At 35.4% G+C, this 20,100-nt stretch overlaps 1 protein-coding gene across 1 annotated transcript; it reads right to left on the bottom strand.

Annotated features, from left to right (window-relative positions):
* Nucleotides 1-212: 212 nt before the first annotated feature.
* LOC135691393 (CCR4-NOT transcription complex subunit 1) lies at nucleotides 213-17,742 on the bottom strand (the record flags this gene model as incomplete). Its single annotated transcript, XM_089114914.1, is given in 26 exon segments — nucleotides 213-348; nucleotides 979-1,089; nucleotides 1,212-1,336; nucleotides 1,454-1,638; nucleotides 2,112-2,330; nucleotides 2,526-2,817; nucleotides 3,047-3,197; nucleotides 4,133-4,281; nucleotides 4,453-4,575; nucleotides 4,840-4,974; nucleotides 5,298-5,405; nucleotides 5,976-6,108; nucleotides 6,471-6,598; nucleotides 7,122-7,382; nucleotides 7,642-7,691; nucleotides 7,976-8,052; nucleotides 8,557-8,612; nucleotides 9,564-9,600; nucleotides 9,926-10,007; nucleotides 10,542-10,691; nucleotides 11,318-11,374; nucleotides 11,711-11,765; nucleotides 13,374-13,442; nucleotides 13,706-13,804; nucleotides 15,553-15,657; nucleotides 17,339-17,742. Coding segments are annotated over 26 exon segments (3,207 nt in total), but the record flags the coding sequence as incomplete, so codon positions are not given.
* Between the last annotated feature and the right edge of the window lie 2,358 nt (nucleotides 17,743-20,100).

Raw genomic sequence — 20,100 nt, forward strand, 5'->3', positions numbered from 1 at the left:
TCGGTGGTGCGAGGATGGCTCAGTTGTTAGAGGCGCTGACTACAGACCCAAGGGTCCGTGGTTCGAGTCCCTGGCATGACCAAACTTTCGAGTCCCATAGTGGGGAGAGTCGCCAGCTCTCTGTAATTCCAGGCGTAGGAATCACGAGGTGTACCTTCGGATGCTAGGTAGCAACAAATACAAATACAAAGAAATAAATTGAAAAAAATTACTTGACCGGTCCTCGTAGCACTCGGAGGCTCCTGATTTCTTTGGCCAAAAACAATGTAATCGACTAGATGGGGTGGAAATTCTTTGAAATGAGGTATGGAAGCAAGGTGCTGGCAGTAATGTGGATAGTCTTTAAGTCTGTTGAGAAACAAATCAAATCAAATCAAATCAATAAAGGTGGCAACAGAATTAATAGACAAATCAAATCACTGTAAGCTGTCTTCAAAATTGTTATTTAAGATTTAATTTTCACAACGCTTTTTATTTGACTTTATTAAACATAGAACTGACATCCGCCAGTGACAGTACCTTGTAAAATTTTTCATCTCAAATTTTAGTTCCAAAACTATTCATATAAACTCTTGGCAAGATGGATTTCTAAAACTTTTATCCCAACCAACCTTACACCTTTCTGATCCTCCCAAAGATCAAAAATCAATAATTTTTCATTTCTATTTAATTCATTTGCAACTGCTGTTTCCGATTTTCATGATTGAGGTTTTTAAAATTATTAAATGGATCTTTGCCTCTCAAGTACAGAGTTACCAAGGAACAGTATTTTCCTGGTGTGGCTCTTATTTACAACAGTTTATTACAGAAGGTGCTGGACTCGAGAAACATACATCAGTTTTGGAACAGACTAAACGATATTACAGTGTCAAAACGTGCACATTTGATTACCAATATGACATAATTGATGAGCAGAAATTGCTTTACCGCCTAAGATGAATTGCAAAAAATCGCTTAAAATGACGTAATAGTGACTACCTTGTCTTAAATCTGTCAAGGGCAGTTGTTCCAAACATGTACATTTTGCTGCCTGGAGTTTTACGCAGAGCTTCCAAAACATATCGCAGTGCCACTCCCAATGCCATATACCTGTAGATGAAATGTTGTTCTATCAATATTCATTTGAACAACAACTGACACCTGATACGAATAAGCTATCAACATTCCTTTCGACGAAAACCCGATATAAGTAAATAACGAAGGAAACTTACGTAACTAAGCCTTGTTCGATTATTCCACCAAACAAACATGCTGTAATGCGCAACTCTTTGTCTGGATAATGCGGAAAAAACCTGTACTCTTCAAACACATTTCTCAGCATACAAATGAAAACATCCTAGAGCAGAAAATTGTTCATTAAAATGAATCAACATCTCCTGTAAAGAAACTTAACGATCAAGTGATAAATCAAGTTGCAGCTTTAAGATTTATGACAGGTGCAGTAAATGCTTACCCGTTCTTTCTTAATAGACGAATCTTTGAATCTCTTAAGCATATCAAGCACTTCATCAATAGATATCGCCGTCCCTGGTGGCTGATTGTAAATTCTTTGGAAATACGTATTGGACTCATCTTCAATTTCTTTGGAAAAGTTTTGATCCATTCCAGGAAACACAGCAGACAAATCCCCGATTGCAACTGGTAACAAAAACAAGAATAGCAACTTATAACATGTGGTACAGAAAGTAGAATCTACGTTCTTCTAATAAAAACTAAATTTTAAAGTGGCCCGAATACTTTGAGAAACGTTCATTAATTCATATACGGACTTGGTCTATCAACCAAAGAAATTTGCTTTTCCAAGAATTTATCTGAGTATTTTCTTATAGTTTTTTCACAGGTTGTCACTTTCTTGGAGTCGTGGACTTCAAATTACAGGTAAAGCTGTTGCCAGACTAAGCTAGCGTCAACGTTAGCAGGTTACTTTGAATTCAAATTAGAATCTTCAGGTAATTTTACAGCATAAACATTATCCTCATTTTTATTAACTTCAAAGGTTGTTTGGAAAACAAATATCAAATTCATGATCAGCAAGCTGAATTGCACAAGACTAGCTGATATTAGCGGAAGAGCCTTCATCCTTTCGAATTCACACTGGTGAATGTTACAACCTTGCTTCAACCTCTCAACATGCTGTCTGTTCTGGGTCGAAGAAGTCATCTGTTGTTGTTGTTGTTGCTGCTGCTGCTGCTGCTGCTGCTGTTGGTAGGAAGTAAATCCGCCTAAGGAAGCAGAGCCCAGAGGTCCTCGCTTCAATGAACCGACCGAATTTAATGATGAAGCTAGTGACTGCAAGTTATCGACAGTGTTGCCATTAATCAAACCTCCACCTAAAAAAGAAATAGCAAACTTCTAATCTTTCAAGTCTCGATAGAAATCGCATAATATGCACTATCATTGTGCATAGGCACTGACAGATGCGGTTTTAAAGGGACGTTGAAGCGAATGGGCCTGTAGGATTAAAAAATGTGTCCAAAAGTAAACTAGTTGCAAAAAGTGTAGGCTTCATCAGGTAAGGCGCTTACTCTGAGAAGCTGATCCTTGTTGAAGCTGATGAATAAAACTTGTTTGTGTTGAAAAAGATGACGAACCAATGCTTCCCCCACTGAATCCACTCGACGCCTGAATTCCATTTGAACCAGATAGCAGAGTGTTACCACTTTGAGAAGGCTTTGGGGGCTGTATTGCCGATGTTAGACTACCGAGACCGCCAAATGTTGAAGATGCCCCAAGTGCTGTTCCGGCTAAAGGGTGAGCACCAAAACCTCCCATCTGCGAACTAGTCTGTCCCGAGACACCGAAAGTGAATGGGTCCGTCTAGAAGAAAAAATTTCCATTACTCAAAATGACATAAAGTTTTTCATTTAAAAAAAATCAAATAGCTTTTACTTGATAACAAGTACGACATTGCTTATGATAAAAAAAAGGAAAAATGAGAGTTAAATATACATCTCAAACATCTTTAAAAAATGCTGAATATAACTGCTCTAAAAACAGACACACCTAACTTTAAAGAAACAAATGTAAAATCTATAGCAGCACGTACTTGAACACCGCTAAGCGGTGGAGTAGAGAGTCCACTGTCATGCCCAGGTCTCTTAACAGGCATGGTAAGAGGGTTTGGTCTTGGCTTTTGTGGCAGACCATGATTGGCAACCATTATCTTGAAAGTTGCGGCAATCTCTGGAGTTAACACACTAGAAAAAAACCAAGTGCAACATTAAACGAGAACCCAAAATAACAATTTGAATAAAACAAGACAAGGAAGCAAAGCATTGTAACTATCACTGCAGCAAGGTACATTCCTCACTTGGAATGCAACGCACTATCGCTACCTCAGATGCAATGCACTATTACTTCACTACCAGATTTTGCAGAGCAGTTACCTATCACTATTCAGGTATATATATGAAACTATCACTATGCGAGGAACCAAGCACTATGAAAACCTGAGGCCCAATGCACTATCACTACTTGAGGTGCAGTTCACTATCACAAACTCCGGTGCATGAAACCATCACTACCGTAGATCCTTGAATTAGCCCCCTGCGCCTTTTTTGAAGGGAGGGGGCTAGTTCGAGGGGGTGGCTTATTAGAGTGGAGGCTAATAAAATCAGCTTAAAGTTGTCATAGCTTTTTAAAGATTTTCAAAATCATAATCAAAGCACAAAAAGCTATTTTAGTCAAAAGCATTAATATTTTCATTGTCTTCTTGTCAATATATATTTCTTTTCTCAATCCTTTTTCAGTTTTTTCATTCGTCGATTGAATGTGTTGTCAATCGTGTACTAGAATGGTGTATCTATCTGTTGTATCTTGTTTAAACCCCCATGCGGGCTTATTATACCGCAAAAATACGCATGTTAGGATGGGGGCTTATTCGAAGTATGGGGCTGATTGAGATGTTTACTTCCAGGGTAGAGGGTTACTCGAGAGGGAGGGGGCTGAGTCCAGGGGAGGGCAAGTCGAGGGTTCAAGGTATCTCAGGAGCAAAGCACTATCTCCACCTCAACAATAAAATTTGTCCTGCTAATATGCTACACACTCTTTGCTATATAACAACAGATAATACATTATCTTTGTAACACAAATTTATTGACACACGAAAAACAGTTTTGCTTGGATGCGGTACCTGACTTGCGGCTGTAAGCAGGCTAACATCGTTGTTACTGTCTCTGCTGGCAATTGAACAGCTTTTGGGATATCCTTATCAGGATTTATGCCGATAAGATTAGGGCATCTTCGCTTTAAAAAATTCACCAGTGCGTTTGCAAATTGCTCCTACAAAAACGAACAGACGAATATTCTGAAGTCTTAAAAAGGACAAAGGTCAAAGAGAAAGCAAGAAGTTGGAAACAGCGAGTGAGCTACAAATATGCGACAAATTTTGTCAAAATGCAAAAAAACAAAGAAACAAACAAGTAATAATTGTTAAAACCTATTGTAACTTACTTTATGTTCTCTGTACTTGTCGTTGAGCCACTTGTCAAGCTTGAGGTACTCTCGCCTCGATGCCAAAGCAGCAAGATCAATAACGAAAGAAAACGGCGTTGAATTCAGAAGCATGGACAAGGCCTGAAATAAGTTCAAAACTGAAATAAACAAGACGCTACGTAGGCTGCCTATAACAGACAACAAATGGTGAAAGGGACAGAACTGGAAGGATGAGAAAGCAATGACTCATATTTTAGTCGCATCATATTTTAATTGCTTACTGGCAAGCACGAAAAAGAAAATGAATGAGAAAGCGTACCATATTTACAGTTGCTTCTTTACAAATCAATTGGAACTGACATAAGATTTGCAAGGCATATTTAATGCTTAGATAGGTCATTTTACCTTAAGATCCTGAGCAACATCGAGAATTCTAGAAAGTTTTGTTTGTTGCTCAACTTGATCATTTTTAGCATCTGCTTTCAGGTACCAATCTGCCATGGCCTGCATTACCAAGTGGCGAATGGTGTGACTCTGCCCCTGTGAACCAAATAAATATGATTTGAAGTTCATATCAGCTTCAGAATCGTGTGATGAAATTTCAATCAAATCAAAAGCTACGCATTAAAAACTCGACGAGGATAACAACCACTAAACAAAGAATATTTATTGAAATGGTAATAGGAATAGCAAACTTTAAACAACATCCTTGTCGTTGTTTAAGTTGTGATAAATCTATTGAATATCTATGCTGTCCTTGTCGTTCAGTCAGTTTGAGTTCATTCGACCATCGAATTGACCCTCATTGTTCCGCGTGTATACACTGAACAGATATATGTATAACAATGAACAGAGATATCTACCTGGCCATTCCATGCGTAGTGCAAAACACTCATTGAATTGGGGTGATTGCCAAGAAACAATGGCATTAGCATAGATACAAGGTCGTTCCTCAATGTATGCCATGTTGTCTAGAAATAAAACAAAAGTCACAGCCAGTCAGCTCCAGCAAGCAACAGGAATTAGAGTTTTTGTAAGTTCCCAGAAGGTTGCTTAGAGATGCTGGGCAAGTCACATGCAATATATTTTCGACATATAAGAAAATCTTCAAGTTGTTTATCCGTTTTTGCTCCAATACTAAAACAGGCCTTACAATATTTCCAAGTTTCAAAATAAGTATCCTAGCTTTTTGTGAAAAACCACAGCGTATAAAAATGGTATGTGAAATTTGGGTAACATATAGAAACTAAAGGCTTAATCTAACTTTTAGAGCTTCTGAAGCCATAATAAATGATGAAATAAGTGACGAGTTTACTTAGTTAACTTATGAATTTCAATTTTTTAAGTAGGATTCCCGTTCAGCAGAAGCAGTTTTGCAATGAACTCTCCAAGTCAAAACTGGATCTTAATATCCTATGAAAACGTATCAAATTATAATGCAAAGGGCCAATGTATATTTATATCACAGCTGTAATCTTATTAACAGGACATCTTCCTGGACATAGTCTTTTAAAAGCGGTTGATACGTACTAAAAACTTACATTCACTTGGAGGAGGGCAAGCAGTAGAAGATCTGGACAATTTTTAACAGGAAAAGCAAACAGTTTCAGAACTGCTTCATAGTGTCCAACTTCTGAGAGGCGAAGCAAAGTTTCCATTAGCTCTAAAGACCTCCTAAAACGTAAGAAGTCAACTTTTCATTATATTTGTAGTCTTGCACTTTGATTCCAAGGAGGTCTGACATAACTAACAATAAAACAGCTGTATTAAGTTAGGGTACCAAATACCTTTGTTTATTAAGAAAAGGTACAGCTAAGCTGCACCAACAAGGATGGAAATCAGCAACATTTCACTGTTTTTGAAAAGTAATAAACATGAAAATGTAAACTTAAAACATTAAGCATCAAGTTTACTGACGAACAGCATTCATGATGAATACTCTGTGATTAATGTGCACCGTAAAACAAGCAAAAGATAAAGGTCAAGTCCCTGCAAGTATTGGAAAATTTATAAGTACAACAAGAAAATAATCTTACCAAGTCATTATTTCTTTGTTTGAATCATCTGGAGGAGACTTCAAAATCTCAACTTTCACTAGTCGGCATTGGTAATCAGCGAAACAAAATGCATGTGGGTCACTCAAGCTGTTTTCGATCCAAGTCAGCTGCAAAGTGGTAGAAAATCATTTATCAATACAGCTACACAATGAACCCGACTTCTAACTTATCATGAAACAAAACAGAAATGAAGGTCTCTCATATACGTTGGCAGTACCTAACACTATTCCTGAGAACAAGAGAAATGGAAAACAGCGTTCAAAGCAGAACGCTTTCATTATGATACTTTTGGTAAGATTGCTTCAAAAACTGACCAAGTTCTAAAGGAGAACTCAAAGCACTTCGCATAATCTAGCAATAATAAATTATTAAACACACGGCTGAAGTGTCACTTGAATAGAATCCTTGAAGTAGTGAAACATAGTATTGCCATTATCTTCTACTTGAAAACCCTTACAGCTTGAAGCCATATAGCTTTTTACCGATTCAAAGGGACGACAGACCAAACATCTTGTAATGGTCAATCGAGAAGATCAACAGCTAGCAAAGAGGATAACAAGTAAACAAAAAGCTGGTTTCCTTTCATTGAACCAGTGGTACATTTTCACTGAACAGAAGACATATGCCTACCTGTCCATAAGTGTTATTCCATGATTTGTAAATGGCCTCTACCGGAAAAACATCACCAGTTGCTCTCATAAATGCATGAAGAATTAGTCGTATGGCATCTGGTGTTTTTATCAAAAAACCTGGAAAGTCTAGATCGAGAATAACTTGTCTCCAGTTTAAAGACGGAAGAATATCTTTGACTGTATCGACAAAAACCTCTACATTCCACGACGCAGGGCTAGGACCTTGATCTTCAAATCTTTTATAGCCTCCAGCAGCAGCCTGTCAATCAAATTAATTTCTTTACAATAAGTAGTACAAAATGAGAGGCAAAAAACAAGAGTTCATTTTGCAATTTTTGAAAAAAGTACGCAGAAAAATTTAATAAAAGGAAAATAAAGATAGCGCACTAAAAAAAATATTCGCTCCAATTGTACATAATTAATCAAAATGTTTGACTTATACAAAAGGGCATAATATTTTCACCTTATCCTTCATTGAACATTTTCAACAATTCACGTAAGATATTTTTGTACTTCACCTGTAAAGTGCCGTTTCCTTCTAGACCGCTGACCGTCTTACCCATCATGCCTTCATTAGGGAAAGACATACAGTAAATGAAATTAGATAGCGGAAATTTCGTACCAAATAATCTGTGTACGACACAGAGAAGAATTTTATGTTTTACCAGAGAAAACTTTGAAAAATAGAAGATGAAAATTTATTTTCGATTTGCAGCAAAATAGACCCTTTGTTCAAAAATATATAGCGCTAACTTATTTTGAATAGCTCGAAGAACCTATCAAAACAAACGTTTCCAGTTTTCAAACATATTTGTGAAATGAGCATAACATTTCTATGAACAGGGATAATACCTAGCACCCTTGCGACACACTGCGAGTTGATGTTTGCGACACCATATCTAGTAAGAGCTTCTTTGCACTCATCATGGCTGAAATAAAACAAAAAATGCTTCATTTCAAAATTAACAACGAGCTTAAAATGGAAAATCAAAAGTTTCAGGTTACTTATTATTTGTCAAGAGCTGTTTGACAACAGTTTGAAAGTTAAGTTGGCTCGCGGAAACATAATTTAAAAATCGAAATGCCCGTGAAGGTATAAATATGGTTCGATTCGATCCATAACATACAAAAGGAACATGACAAGTAAGATCTGCGAATGCGCACTGGGCAAAGAGAAATTGTGGAAATTTTCGGTAACCCAGACTATTTGTGAATGTAAAAATTCTAAACAATCTTCGGGAAAAGTCTTACTGCTTCTTTTCAACAATGTATTTTCAAAGATCCAGAATTTAATGATGCATCGTGCAAATCTAATTCATAAACAACTAATCATGCACAGCCCCTTCAAACAATGCTTCTGATTAATCTTATGCTTGCAATAGGCATTTGATAACATGGAAAAAACAAAATGATACAAATGCGTAAATTCCAACCTTCTGCAACAGCTATAGCCTAACTCCTCCATTATGTCGCACAACTTTATATCCGCCTAAAAGCAATAAGTAGTTAGATTTCATGAAAAAACAACTAGCTAAACGTGGAACGATCAAACTTTATGGAATGGCAAAAAAAATCTTGCTGATTGAAATTGAAAAGTGAAAACAGGTCTTGACTGTGAAGATTTTATCAAGCTGCAGGAAAATCAGGTATATACATAACCAAGAAAGGGTTATAAATTTTCTTTGGATATGCAAGATTAACAAGGACTTTCAATGGAAGTAAAACAATTTCTATTTGACAGAGTTATTAAATCTAACCCAAAGTCGTTGTTTTAGCAGCATTTGAAACTCCGTTAAGCATTTAAAGGACTTTCTCGTTTAATTGATAGGTCTACATAATATTTATAAAAAGCCTAGGAGTTTCTAGGTAAAGTGAAGTTTCTAGCTCGTATCTGGCAAACAATATCCAATGACCACTAAGCAAAGATAAAGTTAGGAATGCTTCTGTGTCTTAATTCTTACTTAAGGACTAAAAATTATATTCATTCTCCAAAGCTGTGAAATGTCACAGAGACAAAAGAGTTTACAATAAGCTGTGCGTGAATAAACAAAAATGAACTATTCCTATTTCTTTCTCTTCTGCTATAAGAAGCCTCGGCAAATATGTCATGTGACAGCCTAATGGATCTTTTAGGAATTGTCATTTAAAACAGTTTTGCATGCCACCCAGTCTCATGCAGGGTTAAGGCTTTATATGCTTCAAATGCGCAAATAGGATAAGTTGCATGCCTGACCGCATTAACACAAAAAGCTGCGAATAACTGACGCATCTTTATATGGCGGTGAAGGATGCAGCTACAGACAGTGAGAGTTATTCAAACGAATCTAAGAAACAGAACTGTGTTGCATTTTTTAACAAGTTTTTGCACCAGGAACAATAAAATACTTGCAGAGGAACACCAGACAGAAGACATACAGATTATAAAATTAAGCTATTTTACCCCTGTTCGTGGCATTGTTCCTGGGTCCAGGTTAATTCTATAAAGAAAATCACAAATTACAGGCTTAAAATACAAATGATACAGGAAAGTTACAGGCATTATCGCACTTGCCCCTGAAGAAATTACATGACACGACTTAAAAAATAAGTGAGTATGTGATAAAAGAAAGGCAGTTCTTCTCTTGACATGCATTATGAAATGTTATTGATATCGAAGAGAAACATATTTTATATAAATAAAGAATAAATAGCGAACTAAGAATGAAAATAAGTAAAATAAAGGCTTCTGTTAAGTATATCTAGCAATGCTAAGTATCCAATCAACTTAAAGCAATTGGAAGAAATGCACCCAAACTTCTCTACCTGTAACTGAATTCGTCCTTGTCGCCTTCCTCCTTGTAAAGAAGGGGCGATAAAACCACTGGCACCCTTTCTTTAGGGAAATCTGAAAGGATATATTAACATGAGACCTATGTTTCTAGATGCCATTGGCGAAATTTATTAATTGAAGCCATCACAAAATCAACTTACAATGATTTAAGTTACAATTATAAATTCTGCTTTCAGACTCTGCTTTCAAAACATAGTAAAAATTTTCTAAGAAACATAAAAATATACATAGCCTGAAATGCATAAAACAATTATAACAAAATTGCACTAGTGAAAGATCATTAAATTTGCACAACTCAAAGACAATCTACATGACAGAAAAACGAAAAAACGACTGGGGTTGTTTACTTTAAGTAATGTATAACAACTGGTACCAAGTAGAGATTGCAGCTTACATCAACCAACGAACTGCTTCCTGAATTACACACAACTGTGCCATTCAGCACAATTTTCTTAGAACCTTCGATGCAATCTCGTTTAAGCGATGGTCAGTCAAAATCACAAACCTGGAGTAGTTCGATTTAAACCACCCCTGAGAAAAGCCATCTAATTATAATTTAATGTTGGGATGAGAAACATAAAAGCTGACCTCTCCTTAAGGAATCAAGAAAAGCAGCTTCGTCTTCTGGCTTAATGTTCAGATCAGTCTTTTGACAGTTATTCAAGTAGGTCAACAGCAAGTGAAGAACTTCAATCGCAACGTCGCTGAGACCAATTGCTTCTTGGCTACTACCAATGTCTGCAATGGTAGATATGGTCACAAAAATAATAACATAAAAGCAAGATTCATAATAAATATACATACAATAAACATGCTACTTTCAAATAAGTTCCCAATAAAAAGTATCTATAAAATTTCCAGACAAATATATTAAATGTAAAATATATAAGGTCCCAATAAAATTTTAACTATGACTTCCTAAATCATATCACAAGTGGAGGAGACCTGTATATATATAAGCATACTGTAAAACATCAAACATAATCACAAAAACATATTTTCAACTTAGATTTGGATCTCAACTGGAATGCAGTTTGTAAACGGCTAGCCTGACTTAAAATTAAAAAACGTTATCGATTACAAAATATGGCAAACATTTAATAGCATTTTAATTCCACTGAAAATGATCTGTTCCGTGTGTAGTTACTACAGAATGTTTTATAAAGAGCTAATAATATGTTGCAATGAATTCTTCTCCTTTTTTTACGTAAATTTTAATGTGTAAACAGAATTTTGGAACTCTTGTCCATATCAAGTATATATTGTACGCAAAATGTTTAGATAATCTGTTAGGCCTATTAAAATGAGTTTATTTGAATGAGTTTATGAAAAAGTTTATTTGAATGAGCTTTCTAATGTCCCACCTGATTCAATATAGGATTTTAAAAGATCTGGGAGCTTCTGCTTTACAAATTGATCACCTGAAAAGAGCAATCAATATCAAAGAACCAGCTTCTCTCCCTAACACATGAACTTTTTTCAAAATGCAACAACTTGCCAATTATGCATCAGATAAGCAAGAGACAAGCAGTTAGACTGATTTCAATAGAAAAATGAAATTTTTCATAGGTTGATTAACCAAAACCTGCATTTCTACTCAATTTTTCTAGGACTTCACTGGCAAAAAAGCATTGTATATATGTGACATAAAAATTATAATTTTTTATAGTTACATATGAAATCAAGATTTCATCAACAAAAATAAAATTTAGCAAATAAAAAAAACATAAAAAATTGAATAAAAGTGATGCCAATACCTAGAAATCGCAAGTCTTGAGTTCCACAACTTTGCAGTGCAATACCAAAAACAACCTCAAATAAAATTAGAGTTTCAAACTGAAAATGCAAACCAGTGATAATTATATGGAAGAGAAAGGGAAGGACATAAAATCATCAGAACCAACCAAGATAAAAAAATTTACTTTCAAATAAACTTAGTATTTCATGAAACAATGATTAATCAATTCATGCTAAAGTTCAACCGTATGGTTAAAAGACTTAGGGCCAAAAAACTCCACAGAACTCTTGAAATTTTCCTTACCAAGGACAAAAACAAAAACCAAAATTTATTGCCTAATGCATCTTAGCAAAATATTTATTAGCAATGCAGCTTGGGAAACAAAAAAATAACAGAAAGAATATCCAGGACTTTTTCAAGATCGCTATTAGTAATTAAAATTTTTTCATTATCTCATTTTTTCATATGGTAAAACAGTCATGCCATAGATTGTTTTACTTGTGTATATACATTTTTCATGTCACTACTGCCTTTGTTGATGTTTGAAAATACTTTCAAAACAGTTTGCACACTCAAAAAGTTCCATACTACACTTGTGCTAGCTGGAGTTATTTTTTGATATGCTTGTTGAAACAAATGGTACATCTCTGAGGAGCACTGGAGCCTCTTTACTGAACATTTTAACTACCTTCAATTCAAACTGATTGAACTGCTTTTTCTATTCTTAAGAGCATTTAAACAGGGCTATTGAGTTTGTAGTGAAAAACCTGAGAGGTTTTGCTTATTTAATTCAGAAAGTATCCAAGCAACATTACATGGAGTTGCAAAACAACACTTTCACAGAAATACACATATACATGGAATGTACCAACAAAGGGATGGTGTGGCGGTGGGTAGCCCTCTGGAACCTGCCTTGGCCGATATCTTTGCTAGCTTTCAAGAAGAGCTTTTTTTCACTGTGGACAGTACATACGCGGGAATTCAATTTGTCAAAAAATTTAGTACATACGGCACCATTATCTGCTTGAAATCTAAACTTTACGCAGAACTGGAAAAACTTAAAATGATCTTTTAAAATGATGTTTTTTCAGATCATTGACCGGTCGTCTTTACATCTAGCAGTTTTGGAATCAAACTGCATACAAAGGAAAAAAGTTGCATGTATTGTGCCAAAATATTGTGGAGACAGAAGGAGTTTGTTTTCTATCTTGGACTTCAGTCATAGTTTTTCTTTGTGGCAGGCAGCCCTGATTCAACAACTATAATAGTCTTGTGCTTGTGTTTTTCTGATTGGCCTATTTTTGATCCACAACTGGGTATATATTTTTCATCAGGTTTTTTGGACCCCTTTTCTGACGTTATATGCTCCACGAAAAATTCATACAAAAAAGCTTTCATCCAATATGTTATATATAAAATGTTTCTCTTTTAAAAACTATTTTCAAGTTCTGTACCACCAAAAAAACTGTATACATATACATGTTGGTAAAAATGCATTATGCACATGCCAAGACCCAGTGAATGATCCATTATCGTTTCATAAAATGTATGGTAAGACACTGATAAGAAAATGAAATATCCTGCTAACTCACTGCTTAAAAACAGGTTCCTAAAATAGAGAATTTCAAACTTCCTTTACTTTCATATAATTGCTACATTTATAAAAAAGAATGGCCACATACTTCTTGAACTTTTGTCAACTTCAAAAGTCTACCCAAATTACTCAACAAATTTGGTGTCAGGATGTTAGGCTAGAATGAAAAATATGCAGGTTGGTGAAAGACATTAAACAAAGAAGTCAGGAGAGAAGTGAACAGAACCAACAAAAAAAATCATAAGAAAATAAAAGGCATATTACAAAAATGTTAGGCTAGTTAAATAACAGGATGTTAGGCTAGAATGAAAAATATGCAAGTTGGTGAAAGACATTAAACAAAGAAGTCATGAGAGAAGTGAACAGAATCAAAAGAAAAAATCATAAGAAAATAAACAGCATATTACAAAAATGATATACCTTCTTCAAAATATCAATATGATCAAAACAGTAGCAAATGAGTGACACAAAATTTGGATGAATAAGAAGCTCTTGAAATTCTTGAATGAGTAATGTAATCTAGAAAAAAAGAGAAATTACAACAAAAAACATTGTTTTTAACATTCAAGTAAACCTATATTCTTGGCAATTGGTCTTTCACTTTCATTGTGTTTGCAACCTCTGGTCAAATGGTCTTTGCAAAGCATTTTGAAATTCATTAAGTGTTTTATTTTTTTCCTAATTTGTTTCAGCAGAACATTACACTCTACACAAAATACACAGCTCTGACTTCAGGCAAGTGTTTGTCAAGTTTATTTAATAATGTAAAAATGATATCAATAATTGCAGTCTTTCACTTCAAGAAATAGTGGCCTTTTACAGTTAATTTTACAGTTAAAACTGTTAATATTTTCTTACTTGCTTGATAGGCCTAGGCAAAGGATACTCTAGTTTGACAATAATAACAAAGTAGCATAGAGAAACAAGCCTTGATTTAATGATATAAATGTAGCCTAAGTAAATAACTTATCTATTCAACTCCATAAAAATGAAGTAGATAAAAGAGTAAAATTCAAGGCTTGTTTTCTCGTATATTTTTATATCATTCTAATCAGGACAAGATGACACATTCCTGACTCAAGGCGACAAGTTTTGCACATTATGTACTGTTTGGCTTTAATACCTTACATACAGGCCTTGCAAGGAGAGGCACTCTAGCTCGATCAAGCACCTCCGCACGTGCGTAAGAAGTTCTAGGAGCTTGATTGATCAAGCACCTAGCATGTTTATACTCTCTAAAAACTAAATGCAACAACAAATTTTTGTTATTGATGATATTTGATGATGCTCAATTGAGTGCCTATAAAGTTGAAGGTGCTCAGTTTGTCAAGCACCTACTTTTTGCTCCTCACACAGCCTGTTTACATACTACTTGATTAAACCTTCTTTAATGTTTCATTGAACCTCCTGCTACACCCTTTGGGTTAGAGCATCTGTTGAGTACCAGCCTAATGTTGAGTACCAGTAAATTTTTCCAAACATTACTTTATACACCCCCCCCCTCCCCCAAGATAACAATATGTCACAGTGACAAATGAGGTGCTACTAATAGATCCTGTACAAAATCATCTGAGTCTCCTTGGATTTAGGCGTGCTCAGAGATTCCAAGTTGAAATCCTATCAAGTTGTAAAGTTTGTTCACAACGAGATGTGTAATATCATGCAATGTATTCAACACCTCTGACTTAGCTTTATATTAGCTTATATTAGGATATTAGTTATATAGGTATAGTAGCTTTTAAATAGGAAGAATCAATAGGACCTGTGTAAGATAAGCTAGGCATACATGTGAAACATGGCTAGATAAGCCATGGTGATAGTGCTTTGTAAGGTGAAACTGTAGGACAAAAAGAGGACATGCTGGGTTTGAAAGAAACAGGAGGGTAAGCTAGCAAAACCATATTGAGTGCAATAGTATGGATATATCTTGTGGAGACAATAGGGCAATGTTTGAAAAAAGGCGCTTACTTTTGTAGTTTATGGTCCGAAAAGGAGAGGAAGACCCAGGAAGACATGGTAAAATAAGTGGAGAAGAAACAAAGAAGATTGACTGATGATGACCTTAATGACCAAAAAAAGCATTAGTATGGAAAAAGGCCTATGCAGTAAAATTCTCTATTTTTACCTTTTGCTCTTTCAAAACATCACAAAAACCAATGTTAGTTTCATCATTCTAGTTTACTTTTATTAGATAATTATTTCAGTAGTACATTCTAATCATATTATTGGCAAGCATGGCTACCAAAAGGGTTTGAAAAAACACTTACCTGTGGTGTGTCCTTATTTCCACCCTTCTCAAAAGTTAAGTCAACATACGAAAACAAACACCGAAGCAAATGTCGTTCAGCCTCAGTTCCAAATTTATGAATAAGCTACAAAGAAAAAAAACAATATCAATTTGTTCTGCTTAAACAGATTGACATCTCTGTGCTAAATTCAAAACTTTTAAGAAACAATAGTCTCTATTAATGGACCAGCACTTTGCCCCTTCTTGTGCATATATGGGTGATTGCTCCAGGTTAATAATTTATTGATTTGCCTTCTTACCTTGCATCTATATATAAATACATTTTGCTATTTTATCTGATTTGGGACAAGCATAATCTCAGTGTAACATCAAATATGTCACATCTCTATTCAACGTGTTTTATGAGACAACTTTGAAAACCAGGATTTTTACATCCAGCTCCAGCGAACTGAAACATCTAATTAGTCCGGACAACAGCGTCCATGTAAAGAGGAAATGTGTCCCAGAATTTCTGCTAAGGAAGGATTATGATTTAAATTGTTGGAATTAGCTACCACATATTTTTACCTGCTATCAACTTGACCAGAATAAAAGCAGGACTGAAGTAATTTTTATTAGTGACATTAAGTTTTCATCCCAATTTAATTTTAGTCCACTTGATATTAGTCCATTAAAACACATTTGATACTTTTCTTCCTTAGTGCCAACAGCATTTTGAAGGTGATCAAATCCTTCTCAAACACAAAGCATTGTGGATAGGCTCGATGGTTTTACAAAATGTGCAAGCTTTTGTTCATTTGCTGTTTAGTCTTATATTCTCCAAAAGTATAGATTTTATAGTTATTTTGATGAAGTTTACAAAAAATGCCAAACAAGCTGTCTTTTACTGACAAATTTTATTTCACTTCTGGCTATGCTCAGATACACAGCTAGCAGGCTGGCATGGTGTAAGGGCTATCTCTTTAGCTAAATCTTTTGCTCAGGAAAGGCATCAATATATAGATAAAGGGAGTCACCAAGGACTAGGGCTACTCCTCTAGATAGCCTGTTACCAAAAAATATATCTTGCTTGTTTCATTCTTTCTTTAAATTGGTAGAAACTGTTTACCTGCATCATGCACATAATACTACCAATAGTAATATATATATTCTTAAATAAAAAATATTTGCATTACAGTTTTCAGTCAGTTGATATTTTGGGAAAAATACTGGGATGATATAGATGTTAAAAATCTTTCTCTGTAAACTTTTTTCTATCAAAATCAAAAACATTTTCAATCAAAAGCAGATACCTAACCTGACATAAGATTATTTGAAGCAAAATAAATTCTAGCCACTCACTGCATTGTAAAATAAATAATTTCAAACCTCTGCCATAGTTACACATTTTTTATGAAAATATTTAATTTTTTGCTGAGCCTCAATATTCCTAAATTTTTCTTAAGTGACATTTAATAAATCAACCATTCTTGCAACAGGAGATGTTCTCTCTGTGACTAGCCTAGCTAGAGAAGGCTCTTTAGGAAATTCCGCTTCATACAATCATTTTAAATAACGGCATCGTGTATTCAAAATTGATTAATTCATATTTTGCATGTAATGGAATTTCAAAAAAATTAAATAACTGGAAAAACTGAATAAAAGGGTAATTCTTCAACAATGTAAACAGCCCTTTAGATAGCAGATGGATTTATATCACAACAGGCAAATTAATAATCTGGTCAAAGAAATTTTGCTATTGATCCTTACTCAATTCACTTCAATGTGGTTCCAACAAGCATCAACAAAGAATGTTGATTACTTACGTTTTTCAAATCTGATACATTACTTTTGAAGTTTTTTTTAGATAGGTCGATAATCAAGCAGCTAATCTGGGACAGCGCCAGCGACAACCCATCCAAGCATGGACCAGAAGTCATCTCCACAAGGGCAAATGCATGCCAACTTTAGGCCGCATTAGCCACTGTGCCACCGCGCTTCAGCCCTCTATCACTCGATGAGTTATTACAAAACCAGTACAAAGATCTGTATGTCCGTTCCAAAAAATAAATGTACAATAACCCTTCTGCTTTAAAGGCGCTTTTCAAAACTTCTGCAGAATGACAGGATAAAACAATACGGCCAAATTTCAATGAACTCTAACGTGTTCTTTATCGCGATCAGCGCGTAGTTCGCGGTGCTTTCCGACCAAACTAAAAGAGACTGGAACGAGCGGTTTCGCATTTCTTCCCAGAATTCCACATTCTTCTTGGTTGTCTGCCGCGAGGCAAGTTCAGCGCCACACGCGCCAACCATCACGATCTTCAGCTCTACGTTTGTTCTGCCATTTGCTTTCTTACGCTAATGATCGAACAATGTCATACAGGGCTTGGACTTGAGACCCATCGAGAATCTATCGAGATTACATTACCTTCGAACAGGCCCGTAGGGATGAGGGGCTTGTAGGCGCATCACACCAGTGGCGGACTGGTTCCTATCAACCCACCGGGAAAAGCAACAAAAAGGGCGCCAATAAGTGGTGGCGCTAGAAGTTTTCCAACGGAGGGGCTTGATCTTCCGACAGGGTGCTAGGCAATTGGAAAAAAATCATGGACGCACAAACATTACGATTATGAGCGGACATACATTTAGCAAACAATAAAGACCAGCTACTTAGAGCGAGATTAATATTTTTGTGGGGACTAGCTTTTATTACAAAAGGACCCTAAAAAACAAAGGACATATATTAAGAAAGTTTTTGTAGATTATTTTCCATGATTTCTCTAAATTCTCAACGTTCTAAACTTTTCTGAGCATTTCTGAGTCTTGGCTTTTGGAATGCAAAAATTATTTATAGTTCGCAAATCATAATGTACATTTCTTGTTTCAAAAATCTTACTCATGAAATTAGGGTTCAGGTTATGTTTGGTTTTGTATATTTCTATCATCAAGTACTGTAGATTGCGTTGGTGAATCGATACTGCATTATGTACCTCTAAAACAGAAATATTTACGCGCAAATGATGCACCCTTCATGACGAAAACTTTAAGAAAGGCAATTATGCTCCATTCACAGTTACGTAACAGATTAAACAGGCATAATACTTCTGAAAACTGGAACGCTTTTAAAAAGCAAAGAAATAGGTGTGTGAAAATTCTGCGACAAGCAAAAACATCATATTATGGTAACCTTGATATAAATTCTGTCACTGACAATAAAAAGTTCTGGAAAACTGTAAAACCACTTTTTACTGACAAGGTACAAACCTCTTCAAGTATTACGCTTATCGAAAATGAAAAGTTTATTACGAATGACAGTGAAATAGCTGAGATCCTTAATGAATTTTTTACAAATATCACAAAGACAATTGACATTGCCCCTGGTGAATCCATTCTCAATTCGACAGACCATTTGCTGGATCCTGTTGAAATTGCTGTTGAAAAATATAAACATCATCCCAGCATCCGCAAGATTAAGGATAAGGTAAACCATGGCACATTCTTCGAATTCAAACCAATTACAATGCAGGCAGTCAATGATGAATTATTGAGACTAAATACAAAAAAAGCGTCTACAATTGAAAGTATTCCTCCGCGGATACTGAAAGAAAACGAAGACATTTTCGCACCATTACTGACGACAATTTTCAATAATTCATTGCTCCAGAAAACGTTTCCTGAAGATCTTAAATTAGGAGACATAACTCCACTATTCAAAAGTGACAAAACTACAGAAAAACGAAACTATCGACCTATCACCGTTCTATCCGCATTATCAAAGGTCTTTGAACGGCTTCTATATGCTCAGATGGTCGACTTCGCGGATACGTTCCTAGTTCCCTACATATGTGGTTTTCGGAAAGGTTTCAACACACAGCATGCGCTGTTGAGATTAATGGATATCTGCAAGAATTCCCTAGATAAAAAAGGGGTGGTTGGTGCCTTGCTAATGGATCTCTCAAAAGCGTCTGATTGCATAGACCATGAGCTATTAATTGCGAAATTAAATGCCTATGGTTTTTATAAAGATGCTCAATTATTGATTTATAATCACCTGTCCGGTAGAAGACAAAGGGTAAAATTAAATGGTTCATTCAGCACTTGGCGAGAAACCTTTGCAGGTGTACCACAAGGATCAGTCCTTGGGCCTCTTCTCTTTAATTTATATATTAATGATTTATTCTTAATGGTAACTGATACTGCAGTATGTAACTTTGCTGATGATACTACGATTTTTGCAGCTGACTGTCAATTAGATAAAGTTTTAGAACGGCTAGAAACTGATGCTCTTATTTTATCAAAATGGTTTCCAGAAAACTTTATGAAATTGAATGCAGGGAAATGTCATCTTCTTACTTTTGGAACAAATCAAGATGAATTTAAGATTAAAATCGGTGAGGCCATTGTTGAAGAAAGCTCTGAAGAAAAACTGCTAGGGGTGATAATAGATAAAAATCTTAATTTCAAAAGTCACGTCTCAAATTTATGCAAAAGAGCCAGCCAAAAACTGCATGCTCTTGCTAGAGTTTCGCCATTTATGGGTTCTGATAAACTGCGTCTCCTAATGAACAGCTTCATAAAAGCTCAG

Source organism: Rhopilema esculentum, chromosome 4 (genome assembly GCF_057945365.1).
Source record: "Rhopilema esculentum isolate cy_ngs chromosome 4, ASM5794536v1, whole genome shotgun sequence".
NCBI lineage: Eukaryota > Metazoa > Cnidaria > Scyphozoa > Rhizostomeae > Rhizostomatidae > Rhopilema > Rhopilema esculentum.